Consider the following 20,227-nt stretch of genomic DNA (forward strand, 5'->3'; position numbering starts at 1 on the left):
AACACTGCAGGGGGTAACTCGCCATTTTAACTCGCCTTTTTCTAACCCGCCTATTTTTTAACTCGCCAATAACCTGTTCTCACTCAAATGTTACTGATAGCTATAGACATGTTATTACAGTTGTAAAGCTTTAATGAAAAGCAATTAGTCTGATGGTCTATGTTATTATTATACTAAGGGACCGTTCATAAACACTTGTAAGGGGGGGGGGGGGCTGATGCAAAAAAAATTATCGCGAAAATTTTTCGGGGCCCCCCTTTACAGACCATGAAAATTTCAGGGCCCCCCTTTTTCGACATAAAAATTATCGGTCAACCCCATAGAAAAGCATATAAACTCCCATTTTCCCAGGAAAAATTGTGGTCATTTTTTTCAGGGACCCCCCTTAGGAGGGTGAAAAATTTCAGGGCCCCTTTTTGCATCAGGCCCCCTTACAAGTGTTTGTGAACGGTCCCTTATATTAGGGCCTAAGTGATATTGACGCAAACTTATTATTATTCTTAGGCAATATTGACGGATAAAATTAAGTGTAGGCCTACCACCAACCCTCTAAAACATATAGGCCTACTAGCTTAATACGTGTGCACTCGCTGCATTAGGTGTGCAATTTAGTATAAAGCGAGTAGGCCTACAGTATGCCCCTATAGACGGCGAAATACATGATTAGTTATAGATTTGGTACATGTATGTATCTGAGTTAATTTACGCCACTATAAATGTTACTGATAGCTAGACATGTTCTTACAGTTGTTAAGCTTCAATAAAAAGCATGTAGTCTGATGGTCTATGTTCCCAGCAACACAAAAACGTTTTAAAAACGATTTAAATAAGTTATATTTTGGCTTTTGGTTTAGTTAAAAACGTTTTATAACATTAAAATGTCGGGTTATATAAAGGTCATGATAACATTTTAAAACGTTTTGTATGAAAACACACTACAACAATATTTTTAAATGTTTTCAAAAAATGTTATTGTAAACTATTTTTACAAACATTTTTGCCAAATATTGTGTCAATACTTAAATAACATTATGTAAAAAATGTTTTAACCCAGCAAACACAGAAATGTTCTTAAAATATTTTTTCAAAACCTTTAATAACATTTAAATGTCGGGTTATAAAAGGTCATGAAAACGTTTTTAAAACGTTATTGAAAATATTTTGGGCAAACATTTTTCGCAAAATATTTTTTAACCCCAAAATAACAGTCTGTTTAGAATGTTTTGTACCAAGTTTTCAAGAATGTTTTTGGAATGTTATTAAAACGTTTTTATACCCTTTATATAACCCGACATTTAAACGTTTTCTGTAAAACATTTTTGTTTGCTGAGCAGTAGATTATCAAAAATGTTTTTAAGGTTATGAAAACGTTTTATACTCTTAATATACCCTTTATACAACCCGACATTTAAACATTTTTTGACAACCTTTTATAACCTTTTGCGAATGATGTCGAAAACGTTTTGTGTTTGCTGGGTTATTATCATACTTTTATGAAGTAAAATTATATTGACGCAAATACTATGTGTAGGCCTACCACTGACCCTGTAAACACATAATACCTACTAGTTTAATATGTGTGTACTGCTGCATTAGGTTTGTAACGCAGTATAAAGTGAGTAGGCCTACAGAACTGAGACGAAATACATGAATATTTACGTTTTTCTACACCAGAAATGTATGTAATTTTAATCAGAATTATGCGGTACATTTGTGTAAAAACTTAAAATAAGCATGTTGGTTTCAGTGACATAGGCCTATATGGTACAAGAAATACTATGCTCAAAATGTCATGTACGTATGCCTTTTCCGTTTGAAGAATACTGAAAGCTAGGTGAATGTTGCAATGTGTTTGTTTGTAAACGTTTAATGGATTGCAGACTTTACGTTAAAAGCATTGCACATGTTACATAACACTACTTCAATTTACAAGTAGCTACTGTTATAAAGTTTCCCATTAGTACAATGTGTGGATTTATTTGATTTCAGGGCTTCATGTAGATTTACGCTTTACCTAGACCACTGACATGGAAATACAGCGTGACAGTGATGAGGAGGAGTGGAGTGAGGACGATACCAAGCCGCTTAAACAGGTGGCAAGCCTTGAGTGGAGTGAGGAAGATAACGTGCCACTTAAACAGATAGCAGGCCTAGAGTGGAGTGATGAAGACGAAATCCCTCTACAGACAATAAAGGTATGCATTATTGCCTTCGATCCAAAGATGATACTCTTGATCTAAGGGACGGTGTTGATTTTATTTTGGATTTGTGATGTACGTATAAGAGAATAATTTTCAAAATATGAAACCTTTTTCTGAAAAAGGTACATGTATAATAACAATTTGTCTAAACGCCTAAAGTGTTTAAAAAGTGTTACAGCTAGGGATTTACAGTGATGAGTTGTGAAGCAGACTGAGATTGCTGTTGCTGAAGATCACTTAGATAAGATAAAATAAGCAAGTGTCGCTTATGAAGCTTGTGAGTCGGTGATTGTATAAACAAAGCAAAACAAAACAAACAAGAAATAATAACAGTTAACTTTCTTTTTTGATAACAGTAAAACCATGAAAAGAAGATTTTAAAAATGACTCAACAGTTACATCTACTATATACTAATACGTAATCAAATCAGAAGATTAAGTCTGAAAATTAGTACAATTATAATGACAGCAACTACCATGATTACAGAGACTAAAAGTAATATATGATTCTATCTTTAATTAGGAGAATGTACCCAAGCTCAAGAGTCACAGGAAAATGAAGGTAAGCTATTTAAAAAATTAATATATTCAAAAACAAAATATAATAAGCAGAGAAGCAGAGTAAAATGACGAATACCGAAGCGCAAGAGGAAGAAGTTAATGCTGAAAAGTAGCACCATGTATAATAATATTATAACAGCATACTAAATGTGCAACTAGATTTGTTGAAATGGAGTTTAAAAAAAAAATTTATTGTCTACATGGTTCTTTGTTTTAGACTTTGAAGCAGCTGCAGGTCGTCCACACTATGAGGAGACTACAGATTCAGCGACATCCTCAAACCAAAACCAAAAGCGGCAAGAAAATGAAGGTAAGCTACTAAAATTTGATAGGCCTATATTCAAAAACAAAATAATAATGATGAAAAATGAAGGGCAAGAGAAAGAAGTTAATGCTGAAAACTAGCACAATAATACTTATTTTAGAACAGCATGGTCGATACAATTTATGTATATCAAATTTGCAACTAATTATTTATTGACATATTTTTGTTTTTGTTTTAAAGTTTGTACATGATTCTTTGTTTTAGACTTTGAAGCAGCTGCAGGTCGTCCACACTATGAGGAGACTACAGATTCAGCGACATCCTCAAACCAAAACCAAAAGGGCAAGAAAATGAAGGTAAGCTACTTACGATGTAATATATTGGAAAAGAATATGCTACGTGGAGATGTTTATGATGAAGAAGTGGGAGATGTATTATGAAAACATAATTTTGCGTAAAAGAATGAAGGAACCAATGCTTTAAATAATAATAAAGGAAGAAAGACAGGAAGGAACAATAGGTGAGTCAAGATATGTTTATGACAGAGCCGCTCCATACAGTTTTTTTCTTTTTGTCTTTGCTTGCCACTCAATAAAGGTCAATGCTGTACTTTTGATTTTAAATTTAAGGTCACATGGACAATACTGATAGCAAGGATGGCGATGAGGTGACGGATATGGACACAGATGAAGACTTATGGAACATGAGTTTGTCTACTGGTAAGATTTACTTTGTAGCAAAGTTAAGTCGTATCACTATTTTGGTATATAGATGGGGGTTGTCCTACATAATACTTTGCCACTCGATGCCACGCAAGCGGGTAAATGTTTACATTTTTCTTCAGTCACTCAGTACAATATTGCTCTGTATTAAAATAGTAAATGTTTACTTGGTTGTGGTGCTGTTAAATCCTATCTACATTTGTAGTTTGTTTTGTTATCTCTGAGTATGCCAAGATATTTTTTTCTTCAAAATAGCTAGACGTATACACGGATAAGCACCGCCACCACTATCAAAATAGTGTGTCAACCGAGGGGACAAGACTATATAGTTACCTATATTTTTCTGACCGACCCACCCACCCCTAAAAAATCCCGGCACTGGAGTGCACGCAAACATTTTTTTTCATATATCATAGTATTGCTAAAACGACAGAATAACTAAGAATATGCCTATACAAAATGAAGGTATTATCTTTCTAATTTTACAGAAGAGGAAAGCAAAGAAACAGACAGCCAGGACAACACAGACAGTCAGGACGATACACCGATAATATGTACAAACATAGAGTGCAGAGACGAAGCAACGACAGCATGTAACAGGTGTTTGTCGCTGGTTTGCAGCCAACATTGTGAGAAAGGTGATTGCTCTGAGCACAACTTTTTTTCCAAGTTGATATTGCCGGATGAAGTTACTACTGGAAGTAATATACAAGGTATAACTTTTAATGACTGTAGTACTAGTAGTAGTAATGATAGTGGTACACAAATTATTCAGTTTACTGTCTATACTAGTGGTAATGATGCAACAAGTGATATCATGAATAACGTGCAAAACATACCCATTCAGAATAAAAGTATTCAACTCCACTCGGGCATAAAACAAGAAACCTTAACAACTATCTCGGAAAATGCAGAGGTCGGTGAACTGGAAGAGAATCATCAGGAAACACCAGATAGTTCCCAATCTGCAAACCACAAACCAGAAGATTTCAAAATAGATGGTCAAAGTGAAATGCGGGTTAGCCCTATGTTAAAAAAAATAAGGGTCAACAGACAACAAGAAACCTTATCAACTATCTCGGAAAATGCAGAGGTCGGTGAACTGGAAGAGAATCATCAGGAAACACCAGTTAGTTCCCAATCTGCACACCACAAACCAGAAGATTTCAAAGTAGATGGTCAAAGTGAAGAGCGGGTTAGCCCCTATGTTCAAAAAAAAATAAGGGTCAACAGACGCCTTGATAACAAAAAAACGAAGGAATAGCGGCATGCCATATGTGAGTAACTACAACGGTAAGTCTTTGCCAGCCAGAAGGGACCTTAAAGTGGGATGTAAGGGTCACGACGCTTCTAATACAAAGGCTTTTGAGTGTACCAACTACACACAAGTACAAAGAAAGAATATCCAAGATTCATATTTTGGACTTGCTGATCTTCATCTTCAGAGAGCATGGATAAAGAGACACGTGCAGGTCACTTCTCCAAGTAAGAAAACAGGAAAACGTAAACCAAAAGGTCGGATGATGAATTATTACTTACCAAATCCAACTAGTGATGGTAAAGACAAGGAGGTCATTCTTGTATGCAAAAAGATGTTCCTGACAACCGTCGGTATCTCGGAGACAGGTTAGAACTACGCTTAAAAAACCAACCCCAAAACTGGTATACTACAGAATGAAGGACGCGGGGGAAGGAATGACAAGATGGAAGATGAAAGGAAACCTGTAAGGCAAGCTATTCTTGACCACATCGACCGGTTTCCGCGAGTTGAATCTCATTACTGCCGAGCAAGTTCCACTTATATGTATCTAGCCCCAGAGCTGAATGTGGCTAAGATGCATCGCCTCTTCAAGGAGGAAAATCCTGACATGAGAGCATCTGAAAGTTTGTACATGAAAATCTTCAAAACTAAAAGGCTGAAATTCCATAAAAAAAAAAAAGACAAGTGCGGGCTATGCGACGCATATCTCAAATCATCGGAAGAACAGAAGAGAAGGTTGGAGCATTCTTATAAGAGACATATTGAAGAAAAGGAGAGAGTTCGCGAAATAAAAGATGAGGAAAAGGCACGTGCCGACGTAACAAAGAAGGTAGTGGCCGCTGTCTTTGACCTCCAGCAAGTTATTTTTTTGCCTACATCGAACAGATCTGAGATATTTTACAAACGGAGGTTATCAAACTACAACTTCACCATATACGAATTATCATCCAGGAAAGGGGTTTGCTTCTTGTCACATGAGGGAATAGTGGGAAGAGGGGCTAACGAGATAGCCAGTTACCTATACACATTCCTACAAGAAAAAGAGTCAGAAGGAGCGGTGGAAGTGGTAATGTTTGCAGATGGATGCACTGGCAAAACAAGAACACCATTGTACCAGCAATGTTGAAGTATTTTCTACAAAACTCCAAGAAAATAAAAAGAATCACACTGTACTTCTTTGTAACGGCACATGGGCAGTCAGAGGGCGACAGCATGCACAGCACTATCCAAAGAAGTCTTAACTGTCAGGAAGAAATTTTCTTGCCTGCACAGCTGGCAACAACCATTACTTTAGCGCGTCGCAACCCCTTCCCGTATGTCGTCAACGAAGTGCAACAACACGATATCAAAGATTGGAAGGACCTATCGTCAAAGATATTCGGAGCTGGGGTGTACAGAGTTAGGGAAACGGACGACGGGATGAAAGTAAATTGAAGGAGTATATGGCGGTGCAACTAAGGAAGGAAGAGCCTAGTAAAGTGTACATTAAGATGTCTCACTTGCAAGAGCGTTTCGCCCCTATTACTGTGGGAGCTGGTCGACGTACCAATGACAAGGGAGGTCATGAACTACCAAAGCCTGCTTATGGACCATCGAGAGTCAAGCCGAAGCTATCCAAAGGAAAATGGGATGACATTGTCGGGCTCACCCAGGGCGATCACCCTGTCATCGGGCGTGATGAGCACATTGCGTACTACATGAATTTACCACATGAATAAACAACTACACTGTTAGCACATAATTAATAGAGATGGTAACCAAGTCATTTTGTGCAAGTCATCAAGTCAAGTCAAGTCCCAGTCAAAAGTCCCTTTTGTCCAAGTCACAAGTAAGTCAGGTCATTTTGAAAAAGTTGCAAGTCAAGTCTAATCAAGTCACACACAAGACATTTTAGTCATGAAATCATAAGTTGGACGAGAGATCCTTCCAATCTTTAAAATCATAGGTTAAGTCACAAGTTAAGTCACAAGTCACGTGTCTATTCAGTAGTTGGCCAATGTTGCTTACAAAGTTAAAATGGTTACCTAGAAACATGAATGTAGAAACATTCCAATATAAAAGTGACAGTAAAAAAATTACAAATGGAGAATTGATCCATATATTGAGTAGGATGAATTGCAAATGATTAAAAGATGTATTGAGTTGGTTCCAAGTTGAGATACAGTGCAGAGTAGTATATTAAAAGAAGTCATTTTGTCAAAAGAAGTATTGTCGAAAAGACAGAGCTAGCTGATGACAAAAGTGAGAAATATCCAGATTTTGAGTATATACGGTAGATAATTTGATAAATGTGGTGGCGATTCGTTTTATCCTGAAAAGTGTTGTAGAAATCATAAATTAACTTACTGAGTAAAGTAAAGAGATTGGTAGTGCAGGCACTGGAAAGCGTACGCTATGTGTGGTGAAATTGCACTTCCGTGCTATGTAAAAATGTATTTGATATGCAAATTAAAAGAAAGAAGTATTAAATATTGCATTTTATATTCGGATACAGATAGATAGCCGTATAATAGCAACCAATATGGACTGTTGTTTAAAATATGTTTTTATTCAGTGGCGGTTGTTAACGTTTTATTGAACGTTTTACTTGTATATGTACAAGTCTTGTGAGGGCTATATAAGCTTAACTGAAGACAGTTAGCTTACAGGCCTGGGCTTCCTGGCACAACGTGGATCACGAATATGCTTCCAGTTTGTGCACGGCAAATATTTGCCAAAACCTTGGACAGTTACTATTAAGTTCAATAAAATGCGAATACGGTAGGCCTATAGTATAGGCCTACTAGTGGCACTTGCATAATCATTTATATTGATATTGTAATATCAGATGTAATATAGTTATAACTCATGCATGCATGTATACCATGTATACGTAAAAGATGGTTTTGTTATTCTTATTTTCACTTGCTTATATCATTGTAAATTGTATATAACTCGTGCATGTATCTAAAAGATAATGTTTTGTTATTTCTTGTAAATATGTTCATTTTAACTTGTTTATGTATTTTCTGTTGTTATTTTGTGAACGCACAGTCGGTTGGATCATAATGGGCGCCGCCTTCATAAATAAAATTCTACTGATGAAATCAACATGGCAAGTCTGTATCCTGTCAGATCAGATTACACAGGATTAACCTGTTTTCAACATGACTCATGTGCACAGATCACAGGCGACCAGTCTGCCACATCTAACATGTCTTACCAAAAAATATGATACAATATATTTACAAAGGTGTTATAGTAGGTGTGTTTAGACGGACGGTAGTCTACTTTTGAAAGTACTTACTTTCGACCCAGCAATTAAAAACTGGTGTAAGTGGGTATACCTCTTACTACAAAATCCCTGTAGTGATTGCAAATTTGCAGTAGGTGGGAAACTGAATTAAATCTTTCTATACTGTAAGCAAATTCTAGAGTATAATTTTGTGACACAGACATATATGCAGGCCCCATTATTCTATAAACTCAGTAAAAAGTCAGCCACTGTGTTTTGATTAATGTGTTCTAAAATATGGATGAATGTATTGATGCTGCTTTTTCTTACTTAAAGTTAGCTGAAATGTTAGATTGATAATTTAAAGAAAAATATTAAGAGACAAACACAATCGTTTGAATGATATGGCGATTCCTTGATGTTGTTAAATTAAGATTAATCAGTGACCACTTTATACTCTTTTGTTGGTATTATTATAATAGTGTTAACTTTTTGATCATTTAAAGATCCATTAAAATATGATGCTTTCATCAATATCTGCTAAATATTAATGAAATAAAACGTAGGAATTTTGGTGGTCATCTATGGCGTGATAGAAGATGGGCAGACAGTTCTATTATTTTGAGATTATGTATTCCGGTGTAGCCGGTGTTCACTAAAACGAAATAGCCTGATAGATGACTACCAATCAAATTTAATAAGAATGCAGAATATCTGATAGGGGTGTAAACAGGAGTTTCTGCATGTTCCTTAATCAAAAACAGAAAGAAAAAATAAACATTAAAGTGCAATACACAGGAGATCAAAAATTAACTTGAAGTGCCTGATTTTACCTGAAATTAGGCTTAATTTGTATGATTTAGCAGATTGGTATATTTATAATTATTTATGATAATATTTTAAATTGTTAATATAAGATTTATATAATGACACTTTTATCTGTAGACTAGCTTATAATAATTATATGAGTATTGGATTTTAAAATAAAACACAAGTTGAGACTGAATTTATTTAAAGTGCATTGTATGTGTGTTTATACGGATTGTTACATGACCAAAATAGCCAAAGATTAAACTGGTAGCAGTTATGAATGAGGTTAAATAAATGAGGTTAAATAAATGAGGTTAAATTAATGAGGGCAAATTAATGGGGGCAAATTAATGAATGTTTTTCTGCAATGCTCTCAAAATAACCGATGCGCAGTTATCCCGGGGCAGTTATTAACCTCTAATTATATTAGATCTCCCGGGAATCCCAAGCCGCCCCCCCCCCCCCGGAAATATAATGTTTGCTCTCTTTCCAATATATCAAAATATTAAACATACACTGATAATAAAATGCAATAAATATTATTGTTTTTCATAGCGCATACTTATCAGCACGTTAATGAAATACTCAAAGCACACGCCCATGTGCATGTCATAGTGACGTATCGGGTGGCGTAAGGTCAGTCAACACACGCTGATGTGCAAGTATTCGTATGTCATAGTGGCGTATAGGGTGGCGTACGGTCAGCCAGTACACGCTGATGTGCAAGTACTCGTATGTCATAGTGGCGTATCGGGTGGCGTATGGTTATAAATGTCTCATAACAGGAATTTCACGTTTTCCATAGTGACGTATAACTTTAGAGTCATTTTTACACATCATGTGGCTCAAATTTTGAAGTAAAATATTATTGGGAGATAATTTTAATGTGTTGTAATGATTTTCCTTCAATTAATTATAAAAAAGAATCTTAAGTTTTTTCGGTACTGTCCATTCAAAGTCGGTGTATCACTCAAAGCTGTTTTTCTCAAAAACGTCTCTTTCTCTTTCGTATCACCATACGCCACTATGGAATACGGGCGACGAGTTGTCCTTGCAATAGCCAGTCTTCTCTTAATTTCAGTTGTGCTGTCACCACTGTTGTTAATCATTGAACCCAGATATTCAAATTGCTTCACCTCCTCAATCTGCTGTCCATCGATCACAAACTCATCACTTTTCCGCTCTCTGTCTACAACCATTATTTTTGTCTTCTTTGTGTTCAGGAGAAGGTGTTTTTCTTCGCTGGCCTCTTTGATGCGCTTCAAAAGATCAATCAGCTCTACTCTGCTGCTACAAATAAGAGTGGTATCATCGGCGTACCTCAGGTTAGTAATTCTTGTACCGCCAAACTTCACTCCACCTTCAAACCCCTCCAAAGCTGTTCTCATTATGTCTTCAGAGTAGATGTTAAATAGGTTTGGTGATAGCACACAGCCCTGTCGTAAGCCTCTTCCAATCTTGAACCAATCTGTGTCTCCACTACTTGTTCTGACTGCCGATTCTTGGTCTTCATATAAGCAGCTGATCAGATCCACAAGATGACTTGGGAAACCCATCTTTTTCATAGTTTCCCACATCTGAGGGTGGCTAACACAGTCAAAAGCTTTACTGTAATCTATGAAGCACATGTAAAGAGGAAGTCTATGCTCTCTGCATTTCTCAATCACATTCCTGATATTGACAATTTGGTCCCTAGTACCCCTTCCTTCACGAAATCCTGCCTGCTCATCAGATATTTCTTGCTCCATTTTGTTCTTCATTCTCTTGATGATGATCTTCAGAAGCACTTTACTTGCATGACAAATCAGGCTGATGGTCCGGTGATTGGCACACTCTTTCAAATTTCCCTTCTTTGGCAATGGAATAAATACTGCCCTGCACCAGTCTCTCGGCCATTTCTTCTTTTTCCAGATGATACCACATAGACGCCACATTAGGTCTATCCTTTCTTTCCCAGTTGCCTTCCACAACTCAGAAGCTACATTATCAATGCCAGGTGACTTAGAATTTTCATTTGTTCCATGGCAAGCTCAACTTCAGATCTCAATGGTGGAGGTTCTTCCTCACTCGTTTCACACTGTACATACACCTTGTCATCTTGTGCCTCAAACAGCTGGGAACTATACTGAACCCATCGCCTTTTGATGTCTACACTTTCGGTAAGAGTGTTACCTTTCTCATCATTTATAACATCCATCCTGGGGGTCCACTTCTTGGTAAGTTCTTTGGCAATACCAAAAGCTATTTTTGAGTCACCCTTACATCTTTCCATTTCCACACATTTCCTTTCGATGTAGTTTCTTTTGTCCTCCTTAACACTTTTGGAGACCTCTTTGTTTAAGCGTGCCCATTCTTCCTTTTGATACCATGCAACATTAATGTTGAAGTTTTAAAAGATTTAAACTTTGCATTACAATTTCTTAATGTGTGTGAGAAATTCTTTATGCAATAGTTCTTTATGCAACATTTATATCAACATTAACGAAAAAAGATATTTACAAGTACCGGGCATCATCTTACATGCTTTCATTTTGAATATCGCGCAAATTTTCAAATTTGAACACAACCTAATTAACTGTTTTGCAAGAAACAGATTGTTTAAAAAGAGCGAAAAGGATTTCATCGAACAAAATATGAAGCCCATTGACAATTAATCACTAGTGCTCATTGTGTTGAATGATCTTTCTTTCAAACTTGAATGAAGCGAATTGACGCATGCGTTATGTAATCGCTCATTTCTTCGTAATCAGTCAACCGATTTCAGTAAAATTAGCGTATAAGATGCAGAATAAGATGGGCTACACGCTAATTTTTAGATTTTTGATTCTGATGTCTATTTCTCGACTTAAGTCCTAATTTATTCGCCCGGTAATTTTTTTCTGGGACACCCTGTATTTAACTGTTTGAGAATTAAAATCATATAAAACTCAGATCAACGTGCTCTATAGAATATTAAATCACAAGTATATAATACAATGCACTATATCGAGAGCTATCGAGACACTATGCAACTTTCTTTATCTGCGTCAATAATAGAATATTGATTTGTATCGAATTGAATACATCTCTACATTTTGAGTTCGTACTTCAGCACTGAGCGATCTAGCGATCGATTCCTAGCCAATCAGATTGGGCTCCTTTTCTTGCGTTCGGTGAAATACCAATCGCCGTCGCTCACCAACGGAGTATTAAGTTGCAGGGAAAAACTCTTTATAATACAGGGTGTCGGCACTGTGCAGGCGATAAACGTTTTTGAAATTTGAAAGATAAACTCCTGTGACAAATTCGTGCAGACCCCTCAGAGCTCTTCAGTACACTCTTTCGCTTGTACTAATTGGAACCAATAATGCAAAAGCATTGACGATAACAATTAATGCAGAAACACCACCAAGGAATATGAAGCTTTTACTCGATCCCATGCCAAGATAATAACCTGTTGAAAAAGAAGAAAAGAGCTGCGATGCAATCAAGTATTCTAAGTCCTATCTAACTAATTGTAAATATTGATTTTTACTTTGTTGAACACAACAAACTGCACACATAGTTATGAAATAATTACGCAGTAATTCAATATTCTTTTGGTCATTTTAATATTAAAATCGATGGTTTACGGCAAACCACCATTTTGATACTTTGCACATTTTGAAAAATGATTTGTAAATTGAAAATGTAAGTCTGCATGAAGAATTAGGACAACACGTTTCTTAGCGAAATGTTATTATGGTATACAGTAGACTTCGGTTATATAAATGCGCTTTTATAAATGCGCACGTGACCAGATGGCCAGCGCCATATTTGCATTACATCACTGTACATGTAAATCACTGAAATGTCGACCATTGAGGGAGTGGCTACCGTTGTGACCTTGTTTCGTGGCTAGCACTGGCAAGGAACGCTAGAGGTTTGATTGCCACGCCCATTTAGCACGGAAATAATGAAATATAAGTTTTTAAATCAGCTATATCTAGCTTTTCCGTCATTAATTTTTTTTCCGTAATGGAAAATCCAAATAAAGAGTTCATGTTTCGGGTCAAATTAGTTTGCCCTCTGCAATCAATGCCACTATTTTGCAAAAGCAATTTTCCTTGTAACCTGTCATTTTCGCCTATACATTTGCGTGTGGAATTTGTGTACATCTGGGTACCTTACATCGTTGAACACGGTATTGCGTATTTATATATGAAGAGCTTTGTTTCAAAACCCCTTACATCCACTTTTGGCCAAATTGAGTTATTGGCATAATATTATAGTGTGGGTAAAAATACACATTTTGGTGGTTGTTTGACCTTCATACTACCTTCCCTTCCGGAGTTATCGCATATTTCCCGATTGGGAAATCTTAGGGAATTTCCGGAAATCTGAACTTAAAATGAATATAGAATTGTTTTGTTTTAAATTTTTTGATGTATAATGGTAGCCTGGAATGTTCTTCACCTATTAAAACCAAAAGGAACTGTTTTTGGGTCACTACGTTTGAAAAAATCATTTTAATTAACAAAAGGTGTAGCTTCGGAAATACCCCCAAAATGCCATTTTCCCGAATTTAATTAAAAATTCATAATTAAAAAAGTAAATGAGATATTTCAATTTTTCTTTTTGATTTTCAAAGCATTAGTCAAGTTACATAATGTAGTGCAAACAAATGGGCTCAAATTTGATTGCAAAGGTGGTTTCTAGAAATGGGGTAAATTTATTTTGTTGCAAAACCCCTTACATCCACAAAAGGTGCGATATAAAAGAAATAATAAAATAAATAGGAAGCCTTGAAAATTGTCCCAAACCTATTCTTTTAGTTTCTATTCATCAACACTTTATCCAATCCCAAATTGAATCAAATCGAACAAGTAATACTTGCACAATTAAAAAAAGCTGTTTTTCTCAAAAAGTCAAAAGTGGATGTAAGGGGTTTTGCAACAAAGCTCTTCATATATATATATGGTCGAATCCAACCAAAAGTGTCCACGGGCCAAAAATAAAAGTCCGAAATAAAAATGTCTCCACATTTTTTTCCTTTTGCCCATTGATTGATGACATATTGGCCTTATAGGAACCAAAAGTGCCATTACTAATCTTGAAAAATAAATCCAGGACGTGTGATAGTAAATGTGATATCAAAACCCAATGTTACCCACGAATACCACTAGGATGCTTTCACTATCGCAATACTAATCAACCTAAAACAAATGGAATATTCCCATTAACGCTTTTTTCGTGTAATGTAGACCACAGGGTGTCAGGAAAATGCTAGCTCAACCAGAAAATATTTGTTTTTATTTTTATAACGCGATCAATATGATCTTAGTCAATTTATGCTAGTTTATTTTTGAAAATGAAGTTTAGGTCAGTTTCTGTATTTTATTTATCAAATGAGTATGAATCAATTTACACATTGTATAAGAACGAGTAGGATATATGTTTTCAAGAATATTAGGAATTATAAGCATACACCTAACGCTTTATACAATGAAAAGGTGAAGAAACCCGGGTATTCGTAGGTAACATGAGCGATTTAACAATATCTATATTGAGTTTAGAGGTTTACAGTTTGCTATTATGGTAATGAATTAATAAAATGGTAGTTTTAGATCTCTTTCAGATGGTACGTCCAAATGAATAAATGCTATTACCTTAGATCAAAAATTTTGTGATGCTTTTAGCAAGATTTTGACCACTTCATTTTGATATACAAGTAGTTAATCAGCAATTTTACATAATAAATAATTGTTGAATGAATCCGTATATGGGTAATAATAGTGTCCTGGGGTACCGCTTAAAGTTTTGACAATTAATTTCCATTGGTAGCGACACTTCATTACACATGTCATGTATTATGCTGTATTCGTAAGTAACATTTCAGTATTTGTAGGTAAGAATTAGACTATTGGTGGATATCCCAATCAAAACTTCATTTTATAAAGCACTTTGAATGTATCATTTTCTTTATGTGCGTTTATTGATACTTTAGACCCTATCATGTATTAATAATGTCGGTTCACAGCGGTTGAAAGAGTATTGAAGTAAGAAACAAAGGCACTAAAGTGACTTTAATTTGCTTAATTGCACACAACTCGCTTAAAACCGTTATTGTAGACTTGTGAAGTCCATGTTGGAGTCAGTTACGTCTTGTGGCCTTTCGTTTGAGGGCAACTACAATTAGCTTTATACCAGGGTCCATCATTATGTTATCTAGATCATGAGACAATGAGAACAGTCGTTTTTTCCATGGTATTCGTAGGTAACCTTAGCGAAAACGTCATAAGTTACCTTCGAATAAATCAATTTGGACACAAATTACTCAGACACCAGAAGGTCGGTAAACATTTAAAATGAAGCACACATGACAGTTGACAAATCCAAGTATTTATCCCTTCTAATCTTCTTTGAATCTGATTTTTCTTTCAAATGAGCAGACCGTCGTCTATTTCAGTACATATTTTTCAACAATTAAGCCGTATTCAGTTTTGCATGGTGGGCATGTATGTGAATTCGCAACTTTCATTGACATATGATTTGATAGCAAACATACAGGCCTTCGTTATGTACCAATATGGGCATTGGCATGAATGGCGGTGTTTCACAATACTGTCATGATGTCAAATTGTATTCGTAGGTAACATTCGGTTACCGAAATTTACCTACGAATACTTGCTTTTATTGTTGACATCTCAGAAATATTTAAACGCAGGCTATTGAAACTTGGTAGAAATAAAGAGTGTATTACCCTGCACCTATTGCTTAACTATTGTTTACTATTCTCTCACTTTGTGGAAATGACACAGCTTTTAACATGTATTCGGAGGTAATGCATATTTTTTACCAAACCTACCTTTGTGCCATTTAGAATTTCTGGCAGCTAAACACAATAATAAAGATGCCTGAATGCAATGCATTTCAGTATTGGACATATCAAAGCTTGTATCAATTGCGCATTTATTAGTGATTTCCATTTTTTAAAGATATATCTAGTGCTATGAAAAACTGTATTCGTAGGTAATGTAAAAAATACCACTCAAAAATGATCACAAAAATTCATAATTATGTACAAATATGTGAAAAATTGAACAGGCAATCTTTGAATACACGCCTTTCAGGAAATCAATTTAGATTCAATCCAATGACTTCTTTTCATAACTGATTTAGACGTTTTTAAAAATACTTTAAGAAATATTTAAAAAAATGGGTAAAAATAGCATGTTTTGGGGTCTCTCTGTGTCTAAGTTTTTCACAGAAGGGGTCTTATTATATATGGCGCGAAGCGTATGATCAAGGCGAATAAACACAATACAAAAACGTATGCCAATTGATTAATACTTTTAAGTTATGGCCCTGAACATGCCGTGTACACTTTTCGTTGGATTCGACCATATACCCGAAGTCCACTGGTATAAGGAATAACAAACGTTTGTGAGTGTATTTTTTCAACGTTGTGGCTGAATGTTAAAGTATGTTGAATGGCAATTCAGGGTGAAGGAGGGTAACATATACATAAGGCATAGGTGCGTTAGTCGTTACATACCAAAGGGAATCGTTAATCATGTTAAATCGTCACATGTATTTTAATATATTCTACACTTACCCAAAAGTATACCGCCAATTTGATCTCCAATGGGGAAAAACACACTTATTACACTGTATCCTCCCTCTGCATTGTCATCCCCTAGAATCTCTGCTGCAGCACAAAAGCTAAGTACAATAAATGTTCCACTCGCGAGACCATTAATAAAAGCAAGGATAGCTAACACCGCAAAACTTTCACTAATTTTAAATCCAAGCAAAAAGCCCCGGTGTTGAGTAAACCCAAGATGATGTAAAATTGAAATGAAGTTACATGACCACCTTGGATGACAGGTCCCATTATTAGCCTACCTATAATTGTACCCAGAGCACCACTTGATGAAAGAAAAGATGCCATCTGATCGGGAATTCCTTTGTTTAGTGCATGTGGTACAAGGAATATCACCCAACCTGCCCATATTACGCCGGACAATATTTCTGATATTACAATAAATGTAAATCTAGGATGGTCTATAAATAGAAATGTTAGGTACGTCATTAACTTGTTCATGTGAAAACGTATCCGCGAATGTTCGTTTGGAGCCGCTTCAACGTTCCTCTCGGACATAATGCTGTCACCTTCCAATTGCGTATAGTTCTCTTCATGTGGGGATTTTAGAGGACGTACTAACGCACCACAAACAACACTGTGAGCGTTTATAGCACCAAATATTAACAATGCCCCTCTCCAGCCGTAAATGAATATAAGAAGTTGATTAACAGGAGGAACACCATAATTCCGATTGCCCCAACAGCACAAATGAATCCGAAAACGTTCTGGATATTATCGGGGAAATATTTAGGAATCGCACTTGTCAGAGACATAACTGCCATACTCGAACCAATTCCTGAAATAAAAAGAACGCAAGGTATTTATGAATGTGATATGATATGATTTGATATGATTTTATTAACCTGCACAACATCGCGGCCAAACGGCCGAATTGCATTATACAAGAGACAATAAACAAATATTATGAAAGAAATCAAATACACATAATTATAAAGTAAAAAAGCAAGCAACTTGGCATGGAAAAACAGCAGAGAGATGCAAAAGGGCACAATGGGAAGCCACCAGCACACAAGCTACTACTGCTTATTCAACAGATTAATGTAGTAGGGAATGGGGCTTTCAGCAAATCTGCTTGTGCGTGCACGCAATTTGGAGATATGGGCTGCATTTCTCAGCTGTCTTCCATGGACTTCACTTCTACTAGGAGGGAGCAACATCTTGGTACGCTCTGATTTAGCAAGCGATTGCGCGAACTTAAGCGAGTGTTGTTCCTCCTGGCAGAGAGAGAGTCTAGCTTACAAACACTAACTGCATTATCATACGAAATATAATTAGCCCCCAAAATGATTCTACATGCCCTTTTTTTTACTCGCTCAAGTGTATTTGATTGTTTCACAGTGAGCGATGAATGCCAAATGGCATCAGAGTATTCCAACAGGGGACGTATGTAACCAACGTAAACTGTGGTCAGCTCCGGAACGTTGAAACCAAAACGTTTCAGAGAACGGAGCATGAAGAGGCGTTTGTTAGCACACTTGCACATGTGATCCACCTGGACATCCCATTTAAGATCTTGCTGTATGAAGATGCCCAGGACTTTGGCAGATGAAACAAAAGAAAGCAATGAATGGCCTATCTTCAGAATGGGATGAGAAGTTGGGTTTCTCATGAAACAGATTTGAATGGCTTGACATTTGTCAGGGTTGAGTTTCAGGTGGTTACTTACAGACCAGTCCAGGAAGTCATCAAGATCAGACTGAAGGTTGCCTTTCTCACTACACGCACGGTTCTCAACGAATGTGAGATCGTCGACATATTTCCAGTAGTGAGAACTGCAACCTTCAGCAGCGTCGTTGATGACAGCCTGGAAAATGATGGGACCAAGTTTGGTACCTTGCGGACACCAGCACACAAGGGGCATACTCAGATAAGGTTTGGTTATATCTCACACACTGAGTGCGATTATTGAGGAAACTGCAAACCCAAGGAACGATAGCCCCCCGGACCCCCAAAGCAATCAACTTTTCAACAGCTATATTGTGGTTTACCAGGTCAAATGCCTTGGAGAAGTCCGTGAGGACTACCGTTCCTACATTGTTGCGTTTGTCTGAACCTTGGAAAAGTGTGTGCACAAGATTGATCAGGTAATGGGATGTTGATATACCACTGACATTCCCAAATTGATTAATATCTATGTATGGTTCAATATCATACACAATCCATTTTGCCACAAACCCTTCGGCAACCTTGGCAAAAATATCAGTGATATAGGCCTCATTTTATCAATGCTGGGCGGGTGTTGCTTTGGAATGGGGACAACAATGGCAGATTTCCACTGGTGTGGCACAATTCCCTCCTCAAAAGAACAATTCAACACATCTGTTAAAGGGCCACTCAGTCATATTAGTCCGGTATATACGGAATTTAATGATGACACCCACAGGACTCTACCAAACCAACTTTTTTAGCTTCATTTTATGGTCCTTTTATCTGGTTAACAAACACCAAATTATTCCTCTCATTGGAAGGATTCAGAAAAAGTATAGTTTGACATACCTGCGACATACAGTTTTGAGTTATAAGCAAAAAGGTCGAAATTTGGGGGGTGGTCAGTTTTTTTGGCCAAGGGGCCAAAAATTAAAAATGCTCTGATTTCAACGAAAATGGTCTCAAATTGCTCGTCATGTAAAGCCCACAACCTCCCCATATGCAAAATGCCGGTAAATTTTACAAAACATGCACTGGTATCAACCACAACCAACATGACCAATGTCCTCCAGTCCACAATCAGGACATATTTTGTTAGGATCAGCTTCATTGTCCATTTTTTGCTTCTTTGTCTTCTTTTACTGGCTTGGTTTTAATGTTCTTCAAAAGCCGTCAAATTTCAGTCATAAAATATAATATTAGTAAATCACCAAAGCGAATGATAGCGTAGGTACGTGGGAAAGAACTGTATTGACAATAACAAAATATGTGAAGCGATCAAGCAAAATCAGTCGGAACTCGGAAATATTAAATTTTCAGTTTCTTATAGTATAGTAAAAAGCATTTACAAAGCTACATGTTGCAAAAACAACCATTGAAATTGAACAACCAGTTCCATAGATGTGAGCAATTACAGAGTTTCCAAAACAAAAGGAAATATATCCTTTGTTATATATCTCAAATTCAATATTTCAGAGTTCCAACTGATTTTGCTTGATCGCATCACATATGTGCCCAAAGATTTGTCTTAGGCGTGTCACTTTTTGGAAATATCAGCAAAAATATCATATTTTGGAAAAACGTCCCAAAATTGAAAAAAAACAAAACATGAACCTTCCAAAATAAATACATATTCGCACTCGGCGGCCCAGTCACTACCTGCCGCTGTGATTTGGAGTAATTCGTCGTTTTCCCTCTCTCAGTTCCCTGTACTTGAAGTTTGCCCATACCCCAGCATATTAATACTTTCCTTCGTATGTTGACTGTCTTTAATATGTTGTAAAACGAACAAATTTTGTACAAATTTTGTACCTTTTCTATGTTGTTCGCGCGTTCATTTGGTTCGTCCAGAATATCCCAAACTTGCTAAATATGCGACTTCGGCTTTATCCACTTCAATAAAATATTTTATGCTTTTA

The 20,227-nt window shown here is 36.4% G+C and overlaps 1 protein-coding gene and 1 long non-coding RNA gene across 2 annotated transcripts; both read left to right on the forward strand.

Annotated features, from left to right (window-relative positions):
* Window positions 1-2,470: 2,470 nt before the first annotated feature.
* On the forward strand, window positions 2,471-3,370 carry LOC140156257 (uncharacterized). The gene is made up of 3 exons (XR_011859501.1): window positions 2,471-2,763; window positions 2,980-3,072; window positions 3,292-3,370. It is a non-coding gene; the product is annotated as an uncharacterized lncRNA (long non-coding RNA).
* Window positions 3,371-3,647: 277 nt separating this feature from the next.
* Window positions 3,648-8,302, forward strand: LOC140156258 (uncharacterized). Its single transcript, XM_072179249.1, has 3 exons — window positions 3,648-3,746; window positions 4,238-4,462; window positions 8,044-8,302. The coding sequence occupies exons 1-3, from the start codon at window positions 3,662-3,664 to the stop codon at window positions 8,142-8,144; spliced, it is 411 nt and encodes a 136-aa protein (XP_072035350.1). The 5' UTR covers window positions 3,648-3,661; the 3' UTR covers window positions 8,145-8,302.
* The last annotated feature ends 11,925 nt before the right edge of the window (window positions 8,303-20,227 follow it).

The sequence above is a fragment of the Amphiura filiformis genome, chromosome 7 (genome assembly GCF_039555335.1).
Source record: "Amphiura filiformis chromosome 7, Afil_fr2py, whole genome shotgun sequence".
NCBI classification, from domain to species: domain Eukaryota; kingdom Metazoa; phylum Echinodermata; class Ophiuroidea; order Amphilepidida; family Amphiuridae; genus Amphiura; species Amphiura filiformis.